We start from the raw sequence: 22,270 nt of genomic DNA, 5'->3' as shown, positions 1-22,270 counted from the left end.
TGGGTTTATGTAGTTGGAAATGAAACCTGTGTTTTGGTGGTGGGTTGATGGGTTTGTGCTGAGGGTTGAGCACCTCCCGTTTAGGTCTGGGTCCTGCAAGAGCTTATGTCAAACTCATCTTGATAATTTTTTCTGGACATGACTGACTCCTTCCCTTGGTTTCTGGTGTCCTGGTGCCTTCCCTTGACTCAGTTCAAAGAAATAAATCCCCTCCCAGCTTTGGTGCTTCTTCCCCGCGGACAGACCCAGGGATTCGGGATGGGGATGGAGCGGCTCAGTGCAGGAGGGAGCGGAGCACAGAAACCCAAACACATCACAACTTACCCCAGAAAATGGGTGCTTGGTTGGTTTTTTTGTTCTCTTTTATTTGTCACTGACTAGGAGCAGCAATCGTGGCGAAGGGGAGCTGGGAAGTACACCACCACACTCAGGAAAATGGTATGAAAAGTACAAAAATAAGGAAGCCTATATATAATATAATCGCAGTCAATTACTAAAAATAAATACTGTAAACACGAAATAACATCAGGTGAATCTACAGTCACTCATTTCTGCTAGCAGCTGAACAGTCTTTGGCTTTATTTAACTCCCCCTGGCCCGGAGGAGCCAACACCCACATTAAGACGCATTTTCTTTGCTCCAGACTTGTCAGGGACGTCACCAGGTAAATAATTTGTCTCTTACTCCAAATTACCTTGTAAGCAGGAATCACCTCCTTTGCCTTCGGTGACCATTTTTCTACGGGCCAGCACAATGGTTCAATAACAACGATCTGTCAAAAGAACGTATTTTCCTCTCTTTTCTCTGCTGGGAGGGCAGGTGGTTGTGGAGGAGCAGGAGACCAAAGCTCCCGCATCCTAGGTGATTTTGTGCTGTCATGGACCTCACTACTTGTGGGTTTTGTCCCTGTCCCCACTCCCGTGCCCAGGGCCTTTTCGCCCCCTTATCTCCCAGCCAGCTTGAATTGCCTGATAAGAGAGTGCCCAGGGCCTTTTCACCCCCTTATCGCCCAGCCAGCTTGAATTGCCTGATAAGAGGCCTGGAGTCAAACGGCCTCTGAGCTGCTCCACCCATCGTGGGTGCTCTCCTGCTCCTCATACATCGCCATGACTGAACGTGACACTTCTCCCTACGCAGCCTTTGACTTCAAGAAGGGAAGAGGCAAATTCCTTTTGAAAGGCTCAATAATCTACTGCTTGCATATATAGAGATTTATTTTTAAGTATTTTTTTTTTAAAGCAGCAACAATAAAATTCTGTCTGAAGTACCAATGAGGAGAAAATTGCCAGGGAGGAACGGTCAGTGTCTCCAGCGTAGCGGAAGACCCTGCGTGGCTGGAGAAGGTGCCAGCACAACACCAGGAGTGCAAAGAAAATGCATCTTAATGGGACCAAACCGAGCAAAACGAAAGCCGTCCTCAATCCACAGAGCAGCGCTTCTCACTGGAGGAGGGACAGACTGTGCCAGTCAGGTTGGTCAGTCTGTCCATCGCTCCCTACATATAGATTCGATCTTCCCTTCATAGCAATAGTTACAATTTCATCTTCCCTTCTTCATTTTAAACACATTCACATAACATCCCATGGAACGTTTTGGTGTGAGGTTACAGTCCCACCCAAGTTACAATCAGACTGTGCAGCAAACATCTCTGGTGCTCATCGCCTTGGAGACAAAACGGAGCAGAAGCTTCTCGAAGTGGTGAATAACGCCCGTCCTTACAGCCCCGGCCACGTCTGCGCTCACAGCTCAACACGACTGTCTCCTAACGCTTCAAGTCTTGCTTTCTCACCGGGAATGTGCCAGACCCTGCTTTATTCTGAGGCGAAGCAAAGGGGAAGCAAAAGCTTTCAAGGATTACAGGATCCTTGTGGGTACCCAGGTGGGTATCCAGCCAAAAATCCTCCCTGACCTCATGAAGTTCAGATCCGTATCCTCGAGTTCAGCATGTGGGCTTCACGGTTTTGTGATCCCCCAGCCTGGATGCTGGGGGACAGACCAAAAGCAGCTGGAGCTCCAGGTAACTTGCGCTACAACTGAATTTCCTCTGTTCCAAGAGCGGGGAAAGGTCTCCACGCTCCACCGGAGCAGGGACGGAACCCCCCACGTTCCTTCTCACCCCGAGTCTCCCACTCCAGCAATTCGCTGAACTGGAGCTACAAAAGCAGAGCTGCCCACGGTCCCAGCCCTTCCCATTCTCCCCCCAAAACTACAGCTCACTAAACGATCCGAACACTACATATTTCCAAAGGGGCACGGCTGGATAAGAGGTTAAAAATACAGCCACTGACACGACCTTCCGTGCGGTGCAGCGGTAAAACCAGTTCTGGTTCGGTTTTTCAGTGGGCAAAATGCTGGAAAGAATCACACACAACTGCTTGGTACCATATTAGAGGATTTCTGTGTCATCTTTCAGAAATTTATTTAATATCTTCTAAAACTTCCACTAAACTTGGTTTCTTACATCATTTCTATACACAGATTTTATTTGTTTTAATTGTCTTGAGGCTTATAAAAAAATAAGCATTTTAAATGCCCAAAGAGTAATTTTGCTTGAAAATTGTGCTACTGAACTTGACCCCCAACACAGAAGAGATGCTTTTGGTAAGGAGGTTGCCCCAAGCAATATAAAAATATACACAAAAATAGACAGAAACTCTATCCTCCAAACTGAAGGTCTGTTTGCGGGAATTATTAATTATGGTTTTTTTTGTACATCAGTGGAATTTCCTTAAATATATACAGAAAAATCCCCCCCCATCTGCGTGCCCTGCTCGCTCAGGCAGGGACCTGCAGCCTTTAGCCCACCCGCAGGGTTTTCTGTTGGCAAAGCTCAATCGGTGCTTTTCCCCGTGGCACACGAGTGATGCTGCGGGCACGGCCCCCACAGCCAAATGGAAACGAGGTGACTAATTACGAAGCGAGCGAAGCAGGAAGGGCAGGGGGACAAAATCAAACCTGTCCTTAGGTTCAAACCAGCCTAGTCCTGAAAGCTCGGCCGCAGGGCCCCGCTGCTCCCCGTGCACCACGTCCCTGGCTTTGCTGGTTTCCCTTTTGCTCTGGTGATAAATTCAGAATGCCCAAACCTCTTGTACAACTGTCCTCAGGAATCTGGGTCTCTTTCTCTCTCCAGTTCTACCCCAAGAAAATTTTAAATTAAAAAAAGAAATAACACAGGAAAAAAAAGAAAATAAGTACTCTGTACCATTCTTAAATGACATTAAAAGGTGAAGCTAAAACTAAACACTATAATCCCGAGACTATGTACACAAAAAGACATACGATATCCTGAAATATAAATATACAGTGTATAAATCCAGGTGTCACCTAAAAGGCTGAAGACGCAGAACTATTTCACAGCCAAAAAGCAAACCAGACTGACCGCGCCGGGCGCGGGCGCGACATTTGGGGGCTGGGGTCGCAGGGGCCAGACCGACCCGGCGGTGGCTCCTTGTACCCGCACACGCGCCAGGGAAGGGGCCAGTGGTTTTGGGGGGTGTAACACAGATATACCACGTTGCTACGCTATTTAGAGTGCGGGTGAGAGGTCAGGAAATGGGATTAGACCCTGAGTCCCCAAATTATTTCCAGGCACATGCTCTGCTGGAGCAGTTACAGGGGAACCTCTAACTGGGATCCAGCAGCTCTTTAGTATTGCTCACCAACAGAGATACTTGGTATCTTGCAGTGCAGACTCCGGTTGAAATTCTGCACCCCGTGCTTTAAGAGTTACCATGACTTTCATGGAAATAAAACAGCCTTGATCAGGGTAAAAGACTAATGCAGGTCTTTAGCCCAATCTTAAAGAGGTTTGCTTTCTACAGCACGGACATGCTACTACTCCGACATACATAAATAGGTACCGGTTACTATAAAGTGACAATGCAGTGTCTTAATTATTCTCGCACTATCGATTCTGCTGTTAGGGAAGATGTGAGGGGGTGAGATGGGAGGAGAGCTGGTGTTTGGGGCAGGCTGCACGTGGAGCGGCCCAGCTCTAACTGGAGATGCAGGTAGACAGCCAAAAGACACTTTTAGCTTTACTCGATGTGCAGGTTTATGGCATGCAATAAAACTCCCAAGACAACTCTACACAAAGCACACAGCATCTCCAGTCCCACTGGCGGCATCTCAAGAGAACAAGTAAAGCTAAGAGTCTGCTTGCGAGGGGAGGCCACGGACGTGTGTGTGTGTGTGTGTACGGGGAGGGGGGGCGGCTGGGGAAATGTCCTGTTTTTGCTGAAACCAAACTCTTCGGCAAACCTCCATCCTGCCGTCTATCGCTGGCCGGCCTCCCGGATCCGGCAGGCCACCGCCGTGATGAGCGCCGCGCCCTTGCCGCTGCCGTCTTCCGACTGCAGGAAGGTCACTTCGCACTTCGGAGACAACTGCTTCACTGTTTCGTGCATGACGGTGGAGAAGCTGTGGGGCACGGGGGAGGGAGAGGCTGATCCAACCTGCCCTGGGCTGCAGGTGCCACCCCCTGGGACAAGCCCCTGCGCACCCCCCGTCAGAGCTGCCCCCGCAGCGGCTCCGACACCCTGCGGACACCGAGCTGCACGGGGAGGGCAGGAGCGTCCCTGCGCCAGCTTCACGCTTAGCAGAACACACTCAGAGAACCACAGAATCATTCCCGTTGGAAAAGCCCCTCGAGCTCATCGAGTCCACCCATAACCCACCCCCGGCACTGCCCCGTGTCCCTGAGAACCTCATGTCCGTCTGTCCAACCCCTCCAGGGATGGTGACTCCAGCACTGCCCTGGGCAGCCTGTTCCAATGCCCCACAGCCCTTTGGGGAAGAAATTGTTCCCCAGATCCAACCTCAACCTCCCCTGGCGCAACTTGAGGCCGTTTCCTCTGGTCCTGGCGCTTGTTCCTGGGGAGCAGAGCCCGACCCCCCCTGGCTCCAAGCTCCTTTCAGGCAGGTCAGAGATCAGAAGGTCTCCCCTCAGCTCCTGTTCTCCAGCTGAACCCCCAGCTCCCTCAGCCGCTCCCATCACCCTTGTGCTCCAGCCCCTCACCAGCTCCGTCGCCTCCTCTGCACTCTCTCTAGTCCCTCAATGTCCTTCTTATGTCCCTACGGCCAAATCCGTCCCCTTCTCCAGTCCCACCAAGCCCTGAGAGCACTAATAAACCTTCCAGCCCTGAGCAGCCTCACCCCTCTCCCCAGCCCTCCCTCCCTCTCCCCATGGGAGCCCTCCCCCCGTTTAAGCTCAGCCCTGTGCCTTTAGTCCCTGCCTGAGCAACATTTTCTTAGGAGTTCCAGCCTTCAGCTCTGCTTGGCTACGGGCCTTTTTGGCCCGGACCAGGGCCCGGCTGCTCGGTTCAGACCTGCCTCACCCCCCGACCGTTCCTGTGGGGCTGGTTGAAGCTGGTGGCATCTCCAGGTCCAAGCGGCCTCAGCTGCTGTGTTACCTGCCTTGGTGACCCATCCCTTAGGGAACAGCCGGTTCTTGCTGCGCCTCAGCAGCGTTTAGACGGCTGAGCTACTGGCAGCCCTGGAGAACCCAAAATACCTCGTTTCCTCCCCAGCTACCCTGCCGGCCGTCCCACACCAGCTCTTACTGGGCAGATGCACCAGTAAGAGCGTCTCTCCCTGGAGAACAGCCACCCACGGGCGCCCACCGCCGAGCAACTCACTGAGGGTGCAGCTTGTAGAGCGTGCCGTCCACGCCGACCGTGACCTTGAGGAAGTCCAGCCCGCGGTTCTCCCGGATCTTGTCCACCACGGCCGCCATGCCGGCCCCGCAGAGCTGAGCCGCCCGCCGCGCCACCACCGTGCACACCTCCTTCACGATGATGCTGTCGTCGCACGTGCTCTCCAGGCCGAGGTGCTGGAGGATGGAGCGCACCTGGAGCAGGGCCAGGCAGTCGCTGGGGAGGACACGAGGGCCAGGCAGCGTTAGGAGATGGAGCGACTTGGGTGTGCGGCTTCCCCTTCCTTATCTGCACCCCGCAGAGCCCAGGGACCCTGGTGACGCTGACCGCAGGGACTCTGCAGCTCCCCAGCCTCAGCGCTCAGACCTGGACGTGGCTCTGGTGTCACATCCCAATCAACGAGGCTATCTCAGGACAAAGCCACTGACTCGGAGCATGACGGTTGTTGAACCCTCTCTGTCCCAGGCAGAGGACAAAGGGGCATCTGTGCCGCCAAGCCCAGTTTCCTTGTCTCTCTACACCGGCGTTGCCAGAACCACACAGATTTTGCTGATCCATCTGCATTGCAGCACCCTGTGCCACCCTGGCTCCAGACTGGGCACCTGGGACTTCCACAAGCCCTGGGAACACTTTCTCCCAAACGACATCTCTGCTCTGATCTGCGGCTGTAAGGGCAGAGCCTGTTGGGCCTCACCTTTCGATCTGGGACAGGAACTTGGTCTCAAAGATCCCTCTGGTCTTCAGCCTCTCTGAGATCCGTCCCCGGAAGAGCAGCCCTCGCTTGGTGAAATCCATCAGGATGTTTCGGACGATCTCGCCCAGGTACATCCCGCTGATCATCTTCTCAAACCTAGGAAGGTTAGGCAAGGCTGGACATCAGGATACGAAGGGACGCTGGGTCTGGATCGGGCCCCCAGCTCTGCCAGATGCCGTTGACACAACCCCCTGGACCAAGCCCAGCAGCGCAGGGGGACGAGGGACACATCGGCGTGTCGCAAAGCCAGACTTGTCCCCTGATGATCCACCAGGAGCAGCGCTGACCTGTTCCTGGACACCCGGCCTCATCGGAGGCCCCCGCAGCCCCCCAAAGCCACCACGCACCTTTGCTTCCCAGGGTTGAGAGACAGCTCATCCACTGCCAAGTCAAACTCTGTCCGTATGTCATCCAAGCACCCGTTGTCACCAAACGCCCCCCACTCCATATTGACACACATCCTGCCCTCCTCCCCTTCCACCAGCTCCACGTTCCTCATCTCCTCCATGTAACAGGCGTTGCTGCCTGTGCCTGCAGAGAGAGAAGCAGCTTTCAAAGGGGCTGTTGGAAAAGTGAGGCGCGAACGCAAGAGAAAAGCCCTGGGACACCTTCGGCAGCCCAACGGGGCACGTTTGGGACCACGGGCAGAGGAATTGCGTAAGAAAGTGTCAGTCCTCACCGACTATCAGCCCGACTTCGCAATACGGATCTTCGTACCCGCAGGTCATCATGGTGCCAACCGTGTCATTCACCACCGCGACCACATCCAGGTCGAATTCCTGCAGAGGGATGGGGTTGCAGGGGTCAGCGCCGGGGGACACGGGCTGCTCGTCCGCCCCACCGCTGCGAAAGGACCCGTCTGCTGAGCACCGGGAACCTGCCGGCACCCGCGGAGCTCCCGCAGCCCCTCGTGTCCGCAGGTGGACGCTCCGACCTCAAGACTCCTCCAGCAAGACCCAAGCGCAGAGGAGCTGGGACAGCCCTCCGCACACAGCCCCCGGGCCGGAGCTCTGGGTGGGCTGCACCGCCGTGCCTCCCGAACCCACGGCGGGACAAGTCTGCTCCAGCCCTGGCCAGGAGCCAGCGCGTAGCCCCGGGGGCTGAAAATCCAACCTCCAGTGATGAGTAAGGGTGCTCGTTAAAACTCAGACACTCATTAGCCCTGTGCTCAGCCCACTAATTTGCTTTACAGGCCAATTAAAGATGCTCAAGCCAGCCGGGATGTGGGAGCAAGCAGCCGGCTTCTCCCAGCTCCGTGGACACTCACCTCCCTCCTGTGAATCGCCTCCTTCAGCAGGTTCACCACATCTTCTCCTTCACAGCCAGTCGCCTTGAAACCTTTTGTCCACTTCAGGAGGATCCCCTGTTGTGGAAACACCCCCCGGTGAGTCCCCGCGTCGCTGGGTGGGCGCTGGGGTCAGACCCTCCCGCACCGGGACGCCTCCGCAGCTCAAGGGATCTGCATTTGCTTTGATGCAGCCAGGGGGCTTTGCAGAAGCGCCGGCAGCTCCGAGCTCCTGCCTCCCCCGTCTGGCTCTCTGTCTGACCTGCCCCATGGTCACTGCTGCTGGTACGTTGAGTTTCCAGCGCGTTTTGGCTTTTCAGCCAGCCCTGGGTACCACACACGCGCTACCGCGTGGGTTGGGGTTACCTCGTCCAGGTTGGTCTGCTGGCACGGGAAGGAGAACGTGAATCCGAGAGGGAGCGATACGCCCTTCATTCCCATGTATTCCAGGAAGTCGGAGATGCAGTGGACGATGTGGTCAAAGAGCTGGGTGTGCAAAGCCGACAGGAGAAGTTACCATCGCCGCAAGACGCTCAGCTGGCTGCCAGCCCGCCCGACCCACTGGCGATGTCGACCCGTTCCCAAAGCCGACGGGGCTTTGAACAGACTGGGACGCTGCTCGGCCGCGCTGCGGGAGGTGAGTGAGCCCAAAACAGCTTCTCTTCCCCACCGACAACGCGGTCACGTCACCAGCGGGAGGCGAGCAGCTGCCCACGGGTGACGCGGGAACCTGGTCCCCCTGCAAGGTGTCCCCAGAGCCCGGCTGCTAGAAACACTCCCAGTCCCGGAGCACCGCCTGGAGGGGTTTGCAAAACTCTTTCCATCTGCAAATAAGACTCTGGAGATGCCTCTTACTGCCTGTGTTGTGGTTTTGCTACCTGGGAAATGGGGATGGTGCTTGTCTGCCCCTGTGGAGTGTGTGGGATTCGGGGAGGCTCAGTGATGTCTGGGAATGACACAATTTCTAACCTAAAAAGCAGCTTCAAGCTTCCTAAAGCACATTTCAAACTCCAGAGCCTTGGGCAGAACTCGCTGCTCTAAAAGCAGGAGAGCACCAGCCTATTCCACCCTCCTGGTGCTGCACCTTGGAAAGCAGAGCAAGGAAAAGCAGCTCCCGTGGTCACCCAGCACCACCGCCTGCCGCGTCCGCTGCCGCCCCGGGGAACGTGCCTCAGTTTCCCACCGCCAGCTGCCCGTCCTCACCTCCTCCCCCGTCCCCTGCATGATCTCCACCGGGATGGAGTAGATCTTGTTGTGCATCTCCACGCCGCGCCTCATCCCGTTCCTCACGCGCACCAGCAGCACACGGAAATTGGTACCGCCCAGGTCCAGGGCGAGGAAATCTCCTTTTTCTGAAACCCGAGAGAGAAGCGTTAGGAGAGAAATCCTGACAAGGGGCATCGCGAGCGTGGCACAAAGCTGATCTGGATCTGCCCTCTTCCTGGGAGAGGACCAGAAACCAAGAGGTGGGTGGGAGCGGAGGGCAGCGGGTGCAGGCGATGGAGACGTTCGCTCCGGCCTCGGGGAGATCACAGGGCGCCAAGCCGAGGGGCAGGAACACACCCAAGCCACCGACCGAACCTGGAGCACAACCCAGGACAACGGCGGCGAGAAACTCGTGGTGGTGAAAACCACAGCGAAAGCCAGGCTTTGTGTTAAGTCAAGTGCAGAACGTCCCGGAGGCTCAGCCGCTTTTCCCAGTGTCGTACTGGAGGTTAAAGAGCTTTGTGCCGCTCCCGCCACAGAGGGAACTGGCCATGGGAAAGGTCCCAGCCCTTCCCTGCGCGGTGCGGGTGTTGGGAGCAGCAACGCTGGGCAAGACACACGTGGGCTGATCCAGCCGGTGCCTCACCTGTCCCGTCCGGGGTTGAGCACACGTAGGTGGGCAGCATCTTCACCGTCGCCTCTGCGTGCGTCTCCTTGCCCAGCCCCTTCTCCATCTCCGTCCTCATCCTTTGCTTCACCTCCAGGAGCTGCTCGTGGCTCAGCTTCAGCGCTTCCAGAATTCGCTGCCGTGCCTGGTGCTGGGCGGCCAGCCTGTAGGCCACCGCCGTCACCATGGCCGCCCCTTTGCCGCTCCCGTCTTCCGACCTCACGAAGCGGATCTCGCAGTCCGGCAGCAGCTTCCGCACGGTCTTATGGAGACGCCGGGCAAAGCTACGGAGGAGGAAAGAGGACTTGAGCACGTGATGTGACTGGGGGCCCTTTGGGATCCAAACGGAGGTGCCCAGGGGAATATTTATAGTCATAGAACCATTTCAGTTGGCAGAGACCCTCAGGATCATCGAGTCCAACCATAACCCAACTCTAGCACTAACTCACGTCCCTGAGAACCTCGTCGAAACACCTTTTAAGCCCTTCCAGGGCTGGCGACTCCACCACTGCCCTGGGCAGCCGGTTCCAATGCCCCACAGCCCTTTCCAAGAAGAACGTTTTCCTAATATCCAATCTAAACCTCCCCTGGTGCAACCTGAGGCCATTTCTTCTTGTCCTATCACTACTTGGAGCTGCTTTCCTTGTGCCAAGCTTTATCCACTGCTGGTAGGAATGGATCTGTGCTCTCTTCCCCCACCTTTTCTTCACGGACTTACTGGGGATGCTTCTTGTAGACGGAGCCATCCACGCCGACCGTGGAGCGCAGCCGGTCCAGCCCCTTGTTCTCCTTGATGCGCCGCAGCACGGCTGCCAGGGTGGCCCCGCACAGGTTGGCCGAGCGGGTGGACACGATCTGGCAGATGCGGTGGGTGGCCACGCAGTCTTCATGGGACGGCTCCAGGCCCAGCTTGCTGAGGATCTCGTGGGCTTTCTGCAGCCCTTCCTTCTCCCTGCACATCGAAGAAGAAAAAAGGATTCCTGCCTGGAAATCCAGCTGTTGCCATCTGAAGACTCCTGGCTTGCTCTGTGTATAGCCCTGGGATGGGCCCCGTTTTCCACCAGCACAGATGTCAGGAGATGGGCTGGAACCACAGGAAGCCATCCAGATCCTACTTACTTCTCAATAGCGGAGACATATCTGGTCTCAAAGTGGCCGGTAGTGAGCAGATCTGGGGTGAGCCTTCCTCCAAACAGGAGCCCTTCCTTGGCCATCTTCACCAGGATGAGCCTGACCAGCTCTCCCATGTACATCCCGCTGATCATCTTCTCAAACCTGCCCCAAGGGGAAAGCACAAGATGCGTTTGTTCGGCTGCGTGTGCCGTGAGATGGCCGCGGGTTGGTGTGAAAAACACCCGGCAGCCTTCCAGGGGCAAAGGCAATCCAGGTCATCTGCTGCCAGAGCAGCTTAGCCCTTCACTGAGAAAATAAACCACGCTGACACAACCGTCATTCTGCAAGGAGAACTCGTGGCTACCCGAGAGGGGTCTGTCAGTTTGCAGAGAACCCCCCAAATCCCACCCGCACTGCCTGAAGCCACCCAGGGAATGGGAAATCCGTGGGACTTGGATGTGGACGTGAGGTGGTGGCGTTTGCCTGGGCTGGCAATGCCGGGGCAAGAAACTGAACCCACCACATTCGAGCGAAAGGCTCAGAGGAAGCGGGTGTTGAGCGGTTCAGTTGGGCGTATCACCCCAAATTTGGGATACAGCCCCTGTGTGCATGGGTGCAGCTGGCACGGCGGAGGACGCGGTGACCTAGTTAACTGGGATGACCGCTGCGGTGCCACCACCGCCAGCGCAGCGGGAGGACGGACAATGCAGAGCAAACCCCGAGCCTGAGCCGAAGCCAAGAATCCGCTTACAATTGTTTGCCAGGGTTGAGCGAGCCCATGTCTATCTCCCGGTCGAACTCGGTGCGGATGTCGTTGAGCACGCCGTCGTCACCGAAGGCCCCCCACTCCATGTTGATGCACATACGACCTTCGTCCCCTTCCACCAGGTCAATGTGTCTCATCTCCTCCATGTAACAGGCGTTGGTACCGGTACCTGAAAAAGGCACAGGGATGGAGTGAAAGAGGATCCTGCCTTTCCATTATCCCCCAAAATTAGCAACAGCCAAATGCAACATAGAAAGTGAAGACAGAAGAAAACAAACATTGAGCAATGCAGGTTTCCTAACGTTGCTTCCCCTTTCTTTTTCCCCAAAAAGACCCTGAAAACTGCAAGAAATGTGATCTCTTCCTGGAGCTGATGCAGAAATAAATCCCAATTCTCCCTCCTTGCTGCAACTCACCCACAATGAGGCCAACTTCACAGTTATGATCGTCATAGCCGCAGGTCATCATGGTCCCGACGGTGTCATTCACCACGGCCACGATGTCAATGTCAAAGTCCTGAGATGGTGGAGAGGAGAAAAATTGAGTCAGTGTGGCCAAAGCATGTCCTGCTGCCACGGTGCGGAGCCCTGTCCTGTGCCAGGGAACCGCGTGCCCCCATCCCGCCACCCCAGACCTGCCCAACCTCTTACCCCTCTTTTCTTGATGGACTTGCGCAGCATCGACACCACGTCTTTCCCCTCCACGCTGCTGCATTTGAATCCCTTTGTCCACGTAACGAGGATGCTCTACGGAGAAACAGCCAGAAGGGATGCAGGAGGAGGGACCCACCAAGCCGCACATCTCAAGGGTTCCCCTTTCCCAACCCGCTCCCCGGTGCACGGCGAGGGCTGGAGGGGCACACAGCACAGCCGTGAGTCGCTCCCTGTTACCAGCCTGCGAGCTGCAGGGGCAGCAATTATTTCCGCGCCTCCGTGCAGATAAAGTTTATGGCCACGAAACAGCACGCAAGCCGCTCGTTGCTCCCGCCGGCAGGAGGGAACGTGATTCCCATGGCTTGTTTTATAGAGCCCTGGAGCAAAAGCTGTTCCCAGGTGTACGGGAGCTCCCCGAGCCGGCCCTGCGCGGTGGGGGTCTGACCGTCCCCCGGGCCACCAGGTGTGTCCCCAGCCAGCAGAGCCATCGCAGCCCCCCGGACAGAGGCTGCGCTGAGACTCCGAGGAAGGGAAAGGACTCGATTGCATTGAAATCTCCAGCCCTAGAGCCTCAGAGAGGCAAACACCCAGATGGGGAAACTGAGGCACAGAGAGAAGCAAACCGGACAAGGTCACCGGGGACAGCTTCCTCTCCCAGCTTCTTTGCTGTTTGTTTTTTCTTTTACAGCCCCCGCGTCTACCACGAGGAAAGCGTTAATCTCCTTCCTCATTACTTCTGCTGAATCGCTCAGGCACGAGAGCACAAGTTGCCCCATCCCTGGTCCAAAACGCCGCCGCGTCCCCGCGCGGGGAGGACGTGCTGGGCGGCCAGCGCGCCATGGAGCCGCCCGCCCGCCGCCCTGCCCGGCACGCCGGGTGAGATCGGGGCAAGGAGCGGGAGCCGCCGCGGGCGCAGGAGCGGGGCCACGTGTCCCGGCCGCGCTGCTCGCAGAGACGTTTCGCCTCCCGGCGAGGTCAGCAGAGCCGGCGCGGCTGAGCGGAGCTGACAGCCCTCGGTGCCCGGCTCGCCCGGGGCACGGCGACCCCCCCCGCGCCTCCGCCTGCGCCGCGGCGTGACGGGGATGGGATGTGATGCTCGGCACGTCTGGCCGCCTTTGGCTGCGGGCGGCTGGAGCAGCTCCCGCCGCAGCCGCGCTCCTTCAGCTCTGTCTGCGCAGGGGAAAAAGCTGCGTTTTCGTGGAGGCGTCTGTGCCAAGCGGTGACCAGCACGTTAAATATCACCTTCTAGACCCGTGCAAGCCCCAGGGCACATCCTTTGCTCCCTTCAGCACTGAGACCTCACACACTACCCAAACTCAACGCTGCTAATTAAAAGCAAAAGCTCAATCAGTGCGGGACAGGTGTTGCCTGCAGTGAGAGCTCACCACTGCACCCCAGTCCTCGCAAGGAGGTGAGACCTTCACTCACCTCATCCAGCTTGGTCTGGTGACACGGGAAGGAGAAGGTGAACCCCAGGGGGAGCTTCTTGTCTTTGATTTTCAGCTTCTCCAAGAAGTTGGCCAAGCACTCAGCGATGTGGTCGAAGAGCTGAAAAAAAGGCAAAGAGTGAGCCGAGGTGATGCACCAGAGCAGCGCCGGCACCCCTGCCTGCCCGAGGGACCGGGGTCTGTCACCCCCATCATGTCCATGGTCCTCACCATCACCAGACTCGGCGTCAGGAGCTCACCACCCCAGGAAGGCAGGTTCTCCTGCCCCTCTACTCTGCCCTGGTGAGACCTCATCTGGAATATTGTGTCCAGTTCTGGGCCCCTCAGTTCCAGCAGGACAGGGAACTGCTGGAGAGAGTCCAGCGCAGCCACGGAGATGCTGAAGGGAGTGGAGCATCTCCCGTGTGAGGAAAGGCTGAGGAGCTGGGGCTCTGAGCTGGAGAAGAGGAGACTGAGGGGTGACTCATTCATGGGGATCAGTGTGGAAAGGGGGAGTGTCAGGAGGATGGAGCCAGGCTCTTCTGGGTGACAACCAGTGACAGGACAAGGGGCAATGGGTGCAAACTGGAACACAGGAGGTTCCACTTGAATATGAGAAGAAACTTCTTCCCAGTGAGGGAGCCAGAGCCTGGCCCAGGCTGCCCAGGGAGGTTGTGGAGTCTCCTCCTCTGCAGACATTCCAACCCGCCTGGACACCTTCCTGTGTAACCTCATCTGGGTGTTCCTGCTCCGGCGGGGGGGTTGGGCTACATGAGCTTTCGAGGTTCCTTCCAACCCCTGACATTCTGGGATTCTGTGATTCCCCCTGGGAAGGGCAGCAAAGGGGTGCCCGGTGCTGCTCCAGCCCCATCGCCCAGCTCTGGGTCTCAGGTGCCACCAGCCCAAGGCAGCAGAACTGCCCCAGTTGGGGTTCCCCATGGGGCGAACTCTGCAGGTGGGGGGGGCCCGGGCGAGCGGGGAGGGGGGACCCACCTGCACCCCGCTGCCCCGCATGAGCTCCTCGGGGATGGCGTAGATCTGGTTCTCCATCTCCACCTTCTGCAGCCCGTTGTCCGACACCTTGACCCTCAGCACGCGGAAGTTGGTGCCACCGAGGTCCAGCGCCAAGAAGTCCCCGTCCTCTGTGGGGACAAGAACAACCATTTGTCATCACTCTGCGGGTCCCCTTCAGCAGCGTCGGTGCCCACACAGAGAGCCCAGAGCTGGCGAGGAAGTAACAAGCGACCTCACAAATACGAGGCTAAGGTAGGATTTTTTCTACATTTTTTAAATTATTGTATTTATTATTATATTTTATAGATGCTGTATTTCTCGCCCCTCCTCGGCACCCCTAGAGCTGATGGGGGATCAAAGCGGCTCCTTTGGGACGTGTCCTGTTGGCGTGGCTGGCGCGTGGGGCGGTGGCTGAGCTGGGGGTGCATCTGTTGGCGGAAGGACAGAGCCCACCGGCCCCCCGACCAGCCCGTGCCCAAACTGACGCCGCTCCCGGGGAAGAAAAGCCCCAGCCTCGGGGGCCATAAGGAAGAAGGCAGCAGACTCGCTCCTGACACAGGATGCCCACGAAAGCTCCTCATCCTCCAGCCCAAGTTAAAATCCTGCCAGCCAGCTGGTGAAACACTAGAGTTTGGCAAAACATTTGATATATGGAAAGAAAAAACCAGCCCCGTGTTCAGGCTTGGCTGCCGGGATGCAGCACAACCTCCCCTGCCCCAGGAATCCCGTGCACTCCTGGCATGTGGCTTCTCGCCGAAGGCAAGGTTGGGGTGGAAGCAGGAAGCCAGGGAGGAAAAAAATCCTGAGACCTTCAGGGACTCATTGTTGCCTTCCCTGGGCAGACGGAGAAGCAGCAGCAGCGTTTTTTCCGCTGGTGTTGGCCAAGAGGAGCCCCAGGTCCAGCTGCCTCCAGGACCTGAGGGCTGAGCCCAGCGGGTTTCCCCTCCGGTTTGTGTTTATTGTCCCAGGCACCACGGCAGTTTGCTGAATTTTGGACCAACCCAGACCCAGGCTGCGGGAAAAGCGCCAAGCTGGCTGTTTTAAATACCTAGCAGTGTGGGGCGAGGGCTGGGGGAAAGCCCTCTCTCAGCAGTGTTCGATTTCTGAATGCATTAAATGTGCTGCGCTGGCTCCCCAGGGCAGATCACAGCGCCCGGGGACCGCATTGTGCCCGCCGGTGCCTTTACAAAGGGGCTACAGTCGAAACAAAAAGCGTGGTTTATTAGTATTCAAACGCCACCAGGCCAGCCAGCATCTCCAGTGACTCCAGCTGAAAAGGCAGCTCGCGGTCCCAGCCCGCGGGGCGTCCATCTGTCCCGGCGTCTTTCCTGGGGCCGACCCGCCGGGGACTCGGGGCGAGGGAACTGCGGACGGTGACCGGCTCGGAGCCTGCGCCGAGAGCGGCTTTAGAAAACCCCTCTGCGGCTGAAAAGGTCTATGAAAAGCTATCCCTGTGCTCCGAGGAAATGAGAAGATGAGGAATAAGACGGGCTGAGAGGTCTTGAGCAGAGTTCAACAGCCTTGGCGCTCGGGATGGAGAACGGGGGGAGCACTGGGGGGTCAGGATATCACCCCGGGGGATCAGAGTATCACCCTAGGGGGGTCAGGGTATCATCCCAGGGGATCGGGGTGTCACCCCAGGGGATCACAGTATCACCCTAGGGGGGTCAGGGTATCATCCCAGGGGATCGGGGTGTCACCCCAGGGGATCACAGTATCACCCTAGGGGGGTCAGGGTATCGGGGTATCACCCCGGGGCTTCAGGGTATCACCTGGGGGAATCAGGTTATCACCCCAGGGGATCAGGGTATCACCCCCGGGGATCGGGGTATCACCCTGGGGGTGACACAGGCAGGTGGGGTCCTGGGTCTCAGGAGTCCCAGCCCATCACCCCTGTGCAGGTCACGATGCTCTGGCTGCTGTCGGTCGAGGTTACACCCCGAGATCGACCGGCCGGCAGGAGGAGTTGATGCCAAGGCAGCTACACCATTATTTTAAGAAAAGCCAAAGTCCCTGCGTGGGCTCTGGCCAACCCTCACCTCGGGAGCGCCACACACCCCCTGCAAGAGCTGTTCACCACGGAGCATTCCAAACCCAGACCCCAGCAAAGCTCCGCAACTCATCCCTCCGTGAACAACACTCAGAGCTGCCCCGTCCGGCGCTCAGCCGGCTGAGAACAGCGTGGCAGCCAGCGGAGCACCCGCGTGTCCCACCTCCCGCGTTGGAGCCAGCAAACCCTGCATATTCCCTTCTCGCACCTGCGCGGCCCTTTGGTTTAAAGCAGTTTGGCAGCTCATTTGCAGATACAGGGCCTGGCCTTGGCCACGGCTCTTTAGCCGGATGCACCAGGGGATCCCTCGGCGAAAGTCCCCGATGTTCCCGGCGAGCCCGCCGTGGCGTTGGGACGGGCGGAGCGGGACGCGATGCCTGGCTGGGCACGGCTGGCACCGCGTTCTGCCCCAAGCACGGGTCAGGCTGTACTCGGGCCGCCGTGCCAGCGGCACAGATGCCGTTCTGCTCGCTAGCAGAGCGTGAAAAATACCTCGGGGGGCTGATAAATATGGCAGGGTTAAGGATGCTGGAGCCAAGAGGCTGCTCAGCTCCTTGGAGATAACGCAGGGAATCCAGGAGGAACAGACATCAAAAATAGAAAGAGGCCAAGGAGCTGGGGACAAGGTTGTCCCCTGTCCTGCACACCCGGTATTTTGGCTGAACCACCCCTGCCAGGCTTTCCCTGACCTGCGACCCACCAACCCTCGCCACCAAGCAGCAGCAGGACCAAACCTACCCCCCCAAAACCCCCGTCACAAACTGCTCGGCGGCCACAGAAAAGGGACAAGTGGTTCAAGTGGCGACTGCTCAAGTCAAGGGGTGGATTCCTGGGTGGATCAGCTTTGCAGGAGGGGAAAAAAGCAGCAAAATCTCCCTTAACAAATTCCCAGGCTGAAGCGATACGGCTGCGTGATGGGCTCCGCTGGCCGATATCATGTCTGGTTCCTCCCTTCGATTAGGGCTCCCTCGTTGTGTGACAAGATAAAGACACAGCTCACAGACCAAACAGCAAGGGCAAACACAGAGTTTTGATTCAAGGGTCTGTTTGCTCTCAGCAAACCACCTAACGGTGAGTGTTTCGTGCCTCTAGAAATGCCTGCGCTCCCTGGAAGAAAGCAGGCAGAGGAGCTCAGCCGTCCCCAGGAACAGCCGGGGCCAGGGGATCGGAGCATCGCATGCGGGATCGTGTCCCGGCATCTCCGAAGTCACTCAAGTCAACCTCGAGGCTTCCAGCTGCAACCCCATTCTGTAGGAATCCTCGGTCAAATTGGCTTAATAAAAAATAAGAGGAAGAGAAGAAGCTGGAGCAGGTCCAGGCTCTGCTCCCCAGGGACTCGGCTCCTTCCCGCGACTCGAGCGGATTCCAGCAGAAGAGGAGATGCGAAAGCCCTGGTGCTCACATCAGCATCTCCACCGAATTAGCGCCGGAGAGCAGCAAAGGGGCTTAGGATGTGAAATAGTGGGTTTGCAGCAACGAAAGATCCGGGATTAACCTGGTGGCTTGTTTTGGACAGAACTGGGTCCGGTAAGGAGCAGCTCCCATTGACCACAGCGAGAGGCACCTGGCAGCAATTCCCCAACGCGATTCCTTGCTGGAGAGCAAACCCAATCACCAGGTGAGGGGCTCTGGGCATCAAACCAGCATTTTCTTTAAAGTCTTTCAAGATCATGGGCCATGCGAGCCAGTTTTCTTGCAGAAGCAGCTGGTTATTGGCAGGAACTGAGCCCACCAGCCAAGAGAGGGATGTTGCAAAGACCCTTCAAGAAGTCCAGCCCAGAACCACCCTTTGAATTTCCAGGATTTGAGCTCCAAAGCCCTGCAGCATCCTCCTGAAAAGCCGCGGCCACGGCTATCAGCTGCTGGGGCTTAACGGAGGATGCACCAGGAGATCCTTGTGTCAACATTGGCGTGGAGGAGGAAACGCGGTGACACCAGCAAAGCCTGGCACAACCGGGAAGGGAGCGGGGAGGACGGCGGTGGAGCCCTTGCCCAGGGGCACTGGGGCTCCGAGGAAAAGCTTGTTTGGAGCACAGCAGGCGTCTGGCTGGAGCCAGAGCTGAGCAAAGCAAGAGAAGTTGCTTTTAGGAGAGACCCCGCTTTGGAAGCAGAAATTCCCTTATCGCGCTGCATCGGGAACGGCGAAGCCACCACGAGGAGGATGGAGCAGTCGGGAGACGGGTCTGTGTTTTGACTTCAACCCACAGATGTGACCTTGTATTTCTATAAGCGTCTCTCATCCGCCTGGATCCCGGGGAGCCGCTGGCTGCGCATTAAACGGGGCATAATCCGAAAGCAGAGACACCCCGTGCTACGGCAAGGAGGGGCAGGGAGGCTTTGCGGGAGGAAGGTGCGGAGCTCCCGAACCCGTCGTGGCACCGGCGTCGGGTCAGAGCTGCTGCAGCAGTCCTGGGAGCAGGACTATGTGCCCGGCCAAAGACTGTGCACAAAAGCTTCCAAAAAAAAACCCCAAAAAAGGCAGAAGAAGGGAGGAAGCACCCCTGGGCGTTGAGCTTTTCTTGTCACACCGTCTCGTCACAAAGCCATGTGCCAACAAGCTGGCAGCGAGCTCCCCTCAGGCTGGCCGCACATCGCCCCCGTGGCCCCGACGTGCCGCCCTCCAGCCCCCCCAAACCCAACGGCGCGGACGCCGCTCACAGCCCAGGTCCCGCTGGAGCCGCACGGGGATCCCGGCTCTCGGCTCCCCAGGACCTGGCGTTGGACTACATGACGTTTGAAGGTCCCTTCCAACCCAAACTATTCTCTGATCCTATGACTTGCTCATAACCCTCCCGCTCCCCAGGCCCTGGGCAGCTGCAGCCCCGTGACCATCCCTTTTGCGTGACATTTTCCATGCTGCCGCGCCGCTTCTCCCCGTGTGCTGAGCTTGCTGCAGGCGAGAAATACCAGCTGGGACACTGGAGAATCCACAAATCGGGAGGATACGGCAAAGGAAGCCGGGGCTCGCTATTGCAAGGGCAAGGAGAGGGATTGTACCTGCTCCCCGGCACGGGTCAGGGTGCTGAGAGATCTGCTGCTGGCTCTCGGGAGCTCTGACACGCTCCGCCAGCACCCAGCACCTTTGGCTGCAATAGTTCGCATGCCCAGGGGCGGCATTCCAGCCATCCTTGTAATTAAAAATATTCTCAAATATTTAAATAGATTGAAATCTTGATCCCGGGGCAGGCAGCCAGGTCCAGTTTTTGGGTGTACGTGCACCGGGAGGGCCGAGCACATGGCACGTAGGACGGCTCTGGGTGCAGGGACACTTCTGTACTTAAACGGGGTTTATAGGAAAGATGGGGACAGACTTTTCAGCAGGGCCTGTTGCAATAGGACAAGGGGTGATGGTTTTAAACTAGAGAAGGGGAGATTCAGGCTGGATATAACGAAGAAATCGTTGCCCCCGAGGGTGGTGAGAGCCTGGCCCAGGGTGCCCAGAGAGGTGGTGGCTGAACCATCCCTGGAGACATCCCAGGCCAGGCTGGACGGGGCTCTGAGCGACCTGAGCTGGTGCAGATGTCCCTGCTCATGGCAGGGGGGGCACTGGGGGAGCTGGGGAGGCCCCTTCAGCCCAAACTGTTCTGTGATGCCGGTGACCCCCCAGGGACTCGGGAGGTGCCGCCACCACCCCCCAGACCTCAGTGAGATGTTACCAGCAAACACCCACCCAGAACTGGCTGGTGACACAGACCTTCAGCTCATCACCTTGTCCTTGCCTCGGGAGACCCCGTGAAGGTGCCGACGCCGGAGCAACCCCAGCTCGGAGCAGCTCCAGCCAGCGGGACCGAGCAGCCCAGGGACTCATCCTGGGGGCAGTTCCGGCTGCTCGGGGCTCCCTGTCCCCCCATCCTTCAGCGGCCAGGACCCCCCATCAGCTTCGAGCACCAGCAGGTCCTGGGTGGCATCCACATCCCGCTGCGCACCGGTGGGCAAGGGGCAATGCCGCAGGGACCACGGCAAAGCTCCTCTCAAAACACCACACTAGGAGAGGAGACGCGCGGAAATTTCCCATATGGATGCTGAAGCAAGCGGTTTTTTGGGGTTGAGAGGAGCAAGCTGGAGCCCAAAACGGTTATGTGCCCGGCCGGGAGGGTGCCGCAGGCAGCGGCTCCTGCCGGCACGGGGAGCGGGCAGAAAGGCCGTATTGTGAGAAGCGAGTCCGGAGATCCCCGTCCCCTCCCACGGCCCTCGTGGCTCTGAGAGCGGCTGGCACCGCTGCCCCCCTGCGCTAATTACGGCTGATGAGCCGGACCCGTGACCGTCTGTGTCCTGCCAGGAAGGGCACGCGAGGGCTCGTTCCCACCCTCCCTCCCACCGCTGGGAGCTGGGAGCCCCCCAGTCCCAGCACAGAGGGAGGATGAGACCTGTCCCCACGCTAAGCTTCACTCAGCAGAAGCAGGATGAAGCCACCCCAGGAGTGAACGTGGCAGCGGGTACGTGGATTTTGGCAGCACCACGAGGACGGGTGGCCCCAGCCCTCCTGGCACACGTTGGCACCTCCGAGACCTCCCCACCGCTCGTCCCCTGTCTCACGGTACCTGTCCCATCGGGGGTGGATCTCACGAAGGTGGGCAGCATCTTCACCGAGGCGGTGGGGTTGGTGTCTGCTCCCAGCCCCTTCTCCATCTCCTTCCTGAAGCGCTGGGACACCTCCTGGAGGGTCTCCTCGGAGAGACGCATGTGGTAGAGGTACTTGTCAACCTGAAAGGTGGAGATAAAGCCAAAAAGTCAGCTGGAGAGTTGGGGACACGGGCACGACCCCCGTGACACATTCAGGACGGCGTTGAGCCCTCCTCACGTGTCTGCCAGGGCTGATGCAAGAAGCAGGAGTGGGTGTTGACCCAGCCGAGAGCAGGACACGGCTGTGCCAGCACATCGCCCGCCCGGCACAGCCGGCACAGCCGCAGCAGCTGATCTCCCGGCGCCGATAACGCGCGCCGGCCTCCGGCACCTTGTCCTGCGCGTCGGGGCCGCTCTCCACGGAGCTCACGAAATGCCACCCCGGCCCTCCTCAGTGTCCCCTGCCCAGGCGGTGCTGGGAACACCGAACCCCAAGGAGCTCCTGCTGCTCCGCAGCATCTTCCCCACTCGTTCACCCAAACAGGTTGCGACAGAAGTAGGACCCAAACTCAACAACCTTCCCTGCCCGCGCCGTGAGTCAGGAGGTCGATGCCGGAGGTTTTCCAACTGCAGAGCCCTTCCTGCACCGCGGCGGCAACGTGCCTCGACCTTGACCCCCAGGGCCTCTTCCTACGTGAGGGATGCTTGGCAGGAACCCACTGCCCATTCGTCTATTCCCTGCTGAGATCACCCCTACGAAGGGTTATGTGGCCAAGAGCTGCTCAGCTCCCTTGAGCAAACACCACTGTGTGACACCAGTGGGTGCCATGGCCAGAAAGGGAAGAAATCCACCCCCCTGCTCCTGGCCATCGGTTATGCCCTTATGCTGAGGCTGTGAAGATGCCCGGCTCCTTCTAAATGGCCTCAAAGCATCTTCTCTTCCCTGGAAAAGGCGTGAAAAAGTTCCTCCCTGGCACATCCATTAGTGCTGTGCGTGTTCCCACAGCCTGGCCAGAGCAGGGAAGGGAATCGGAGAGGTGGACAGACTGCCAGCTGCCAAACTATGCCCTGTTTCAATTAACTTCACTTAAAATTAATTAAAGGGCAGCTGCAAGCCC

General features: G+C 58.0%; 1 protein-coding gene across 1 annotated transcript in view; it reads right to left on the bottom strand.

The window, feature by feature from the left end:
• Positions 1-348: 348 nt before the first annotated feature.
• LOC135998364 (hexokinase-2) overlaps positions 349-22,270 on the bottom strand; it is a 29,985-nt gene continuing 8,063 nt past the window's right edge. The window contains exons 2-18 of the mRNA XM_065651525.1: positions 21,131-21,293; positions 14,519-14,667; positions 13,527-13,646; positions 12,096-12,191; positions 11,862-11,961; positions 11,431-11,614; positions 10,686-10,841; positions 10,285-10,518; positions 9,546-9,850; positions 8,897-9,045; positions 8,060-8,179; positions 7,676-7,771; positions 7,088-7,187; positions 6,756-6,939; positions 6,349-6,504; positions 5,637-5,870; positions 349-4,419 (exon numbers count right to left, since the gene is read on the bottom strand). Of these exons, the coding sequence (XP_065507597.1) occupies positions 4,275-4,419; positions 5,637-5,870; positions 6,349-6,504; positions 6,756-6,939; positions 7,088-7,187; positions 7,676-7,771; positions 8,060-8,179; positions 8,897-9,045; positions 9,546-9,850; positions 10,285-10,518; positions 10,686-10,841; positions 11,431-11,614; positions 11,862-11,961; positions 12,096-12,191; positions 13,527-13,646; positions 14,519-14,667; positions 21,131-21,293 (2,691 nt within the window). The 3' untranslated portion in view covers positions 349-4,274. The remainder of the gene's footprint in view (positions 4,420-5,636; positions 5,871-6,348; positions 6,505-6,755; positions 6,940-7,087; positions 7,188-7,675; positions 7,772-8,059; positions 8,180-8,896; positions 9,046-9,545; positions 9,851-10,284; positions 10,519-10,685; positions 10,842-11,430; positions 11,615-11,861; positions 11,962-12,095; positions 12,192-13,526; positions 13,647-14,518; positions 14,668-21,130; positions 21,294-22,270) is intronic.

The sequence above is a fragment of the Caloenas nicobarica genome, chromosome 25, assembly GCF_036013445.1.
Source record: "Caloenas nicobarica isolate bCalNic1 chromosome 25, bCalNic1.hap1, whole genome shotgun sequence".
NCBI classification, from domain to species: Eukaryota; Metazoa; Chordata; class Aves; order Columbiformes; family Columbidae; genus Caloenas; species Caloenas nicobarica.
The sequence above is the reverse complement of the archived record's forward strand: the minus strand, read 5'-3'. Positions and strand labels throughout refer to the sequence as shown.